The following is a 1,832-nucleotide window of genomic DNA, read 5'->3' as shown; positions in this document are numbered from 1 at the left end:
CATTACTTAACCCATCTGTAACGCTTTCACGTGATTAGCTGAAGGGATAGGCAAAGAGCAAAAGAAAAAGGAGAAAAAGAAGGTGAGACAAACAGTGAGAGAGAAAGAGGGAGAGTGTTGTGTATTAAGTCTATAAAATTGTCCATAAAGTATATAAAGTTTATATATAAATTGTATTAAGTTATCATCGTATTCCAATTCCTTTCCCTTTTCAATGATTAGCAGACGATCGACTATCTTTTGATACGGACACAATACAGGTTTTTTGGATAAAGTTTTCAGAAATAACCCAATAAGTTTATCATTAATTCCATAAAATATTTACAGGTCCTTCTAGTATATATAAATGTGTGTGTGTGTCTGTTTCTGTGCTTGATTGAGAGAAGGTGAGAGAAGAACAAATTCGTTTTATACATTCAGAAGGTTTAAACTAGTTAGTAAACTGAACTCAGTAAATGCTAACTTACTTTCTTCATTTCTGCTCTGAAAAGTGAATCGAATTCTTCAATGTCTGCTTTACTGTAGACTGTAGTGTTGGCTAGAAAAGTGCCTGATGTGCAATAGTTTGAGATGTTTGATAATTTCTTCAACAATGTGAATACGTAATCCAGGCAAACATGTCTAATGTATAATTCAGAATTCTGCAAAAGAAACAACAACCAAAAAGATATTTAGAACCAACCTAACATTCAGTGAAGTTTGTTATACTGTACAAATATATACATACACACACACACGCATGCATGCATACATACACACACACACACACACACACATGCACATGCCTACATATCCACACATATGCATACACATACAATATTGATTTCTATTGGTTAAGCTCAACACTTCGTCCCCAACAACCCTAATGGTATTATCAATTTCTAACATAGACAGAAGGATTCAAACTTGGGCGAAGGATGTAGTGAATTAAACTGAACCCAGTACCTATTTCATTAACTCTAGAAAGCTGAAAGTTGAAGTGGATCTTGGCAGGATTTCCTTTGAAATATAAAGAACCACAACAAAATATATCCTGTGCACTACTAATTCTTCCAGTCCAACGAGCCCAACACTTAGAAAAGTACTTCTGAATAATGCTTCTTTCAACAATTGTATTATTTTCTAAGCCCCTAAAGAAACTTAAAGGGTCAGTGTTTAGCTTTGATTCAATGGTATTGAATAGACAAAAAAAATGGCTCTCCAACACCCTAATACCTTGGATAGTATGCAGGCAATATTGCCAAGTCATCTGACATAGATTCTCATTAACTTTTTGAGTTAACACAATGTAGAATAAAGTGTTTTGTACATATGTATAAAATATCCAATACATTATCCACTTTATCAACTTGCTTCTACAATCCCAACACCTAATTCAAGAAATACTGGTATAAATTCATGTTGTATGTCTTACAGACGAGAATGAAGCCATCTCCATCCCACTCTTTTGGCCAAATAGCCAAATCACACCCTACAATCTTAAACAAGGAAGGGCACATTAAGTAATGCATTTCTTGATATCATTAAAAAGGCAGGATGGGCACTGTTATATGGACTGTTAGATATGTAATTCGTCTGACGTTCCGTGTGTCATGTGGTTCGTCTGAGTTCATTGTTTCATTGTTGTTGTCTTGTGTGACTGTCGGAGTAAAAGGTCATTGAGATATATATGGCGGACATGACTTTTGTTTATTCATAACGAACATTGGGTGAGTGCGTTCTTTGTATGTAATTGAACAATAAATGTAATAATTAAATTGTATAACTCGTGTTATCTCTGCTAGTCACCCGAGGGAAACATAACAGAGTTTATTGGCGTCGCCGATAGGATA

General features: G+C 34.8%; 1 protein-coding gene across 1 annotated transcript in view; it reads right to left on the bottom strand.

Annotated features, from left to right (window-relative positions):
* LOC106870260 (nucleolar pre-ribosomal-associated protein 1) overlaps window positions 1–1,832 on the bottom strand; it is a 45,627-nt gene that overhangs the window by 19,125 nt on the left and 24,670 nt on the right. Inside the window, exon 10 of the mRNA XM_052966752.1 lies at window positions 468–641. Within this exon, the coding sequence (XP_052822712.1) occupies window positions 468–641 (174 nt within the window). The remainder of the gene's footprint in view (window positions 1–467; window positions 642–1,832) is intronic.

Source organism: Octopus bimaculoides, chromosome 3, assembly GCF_001194135.2.
Source record: "Octopus bimaculoides isolate UCB-OBI-ISO-001 chromosome 3, ASM119413v2, whole genome shotgun sequence".
In the NCBI taxonomy this organism is placed as follows: domain Eukaryota; kingdom Metazoa; phylum Mollusca; class Cephalopoda; order Octopoda; family Octopodidae; genus Octopus; species Octopus bimaculoides.
The sequence above is the reverse complement of the archived record's forward strand: the minus strand, read 5'-3'. Positions and strand labels throughout refer to the sequence as shown.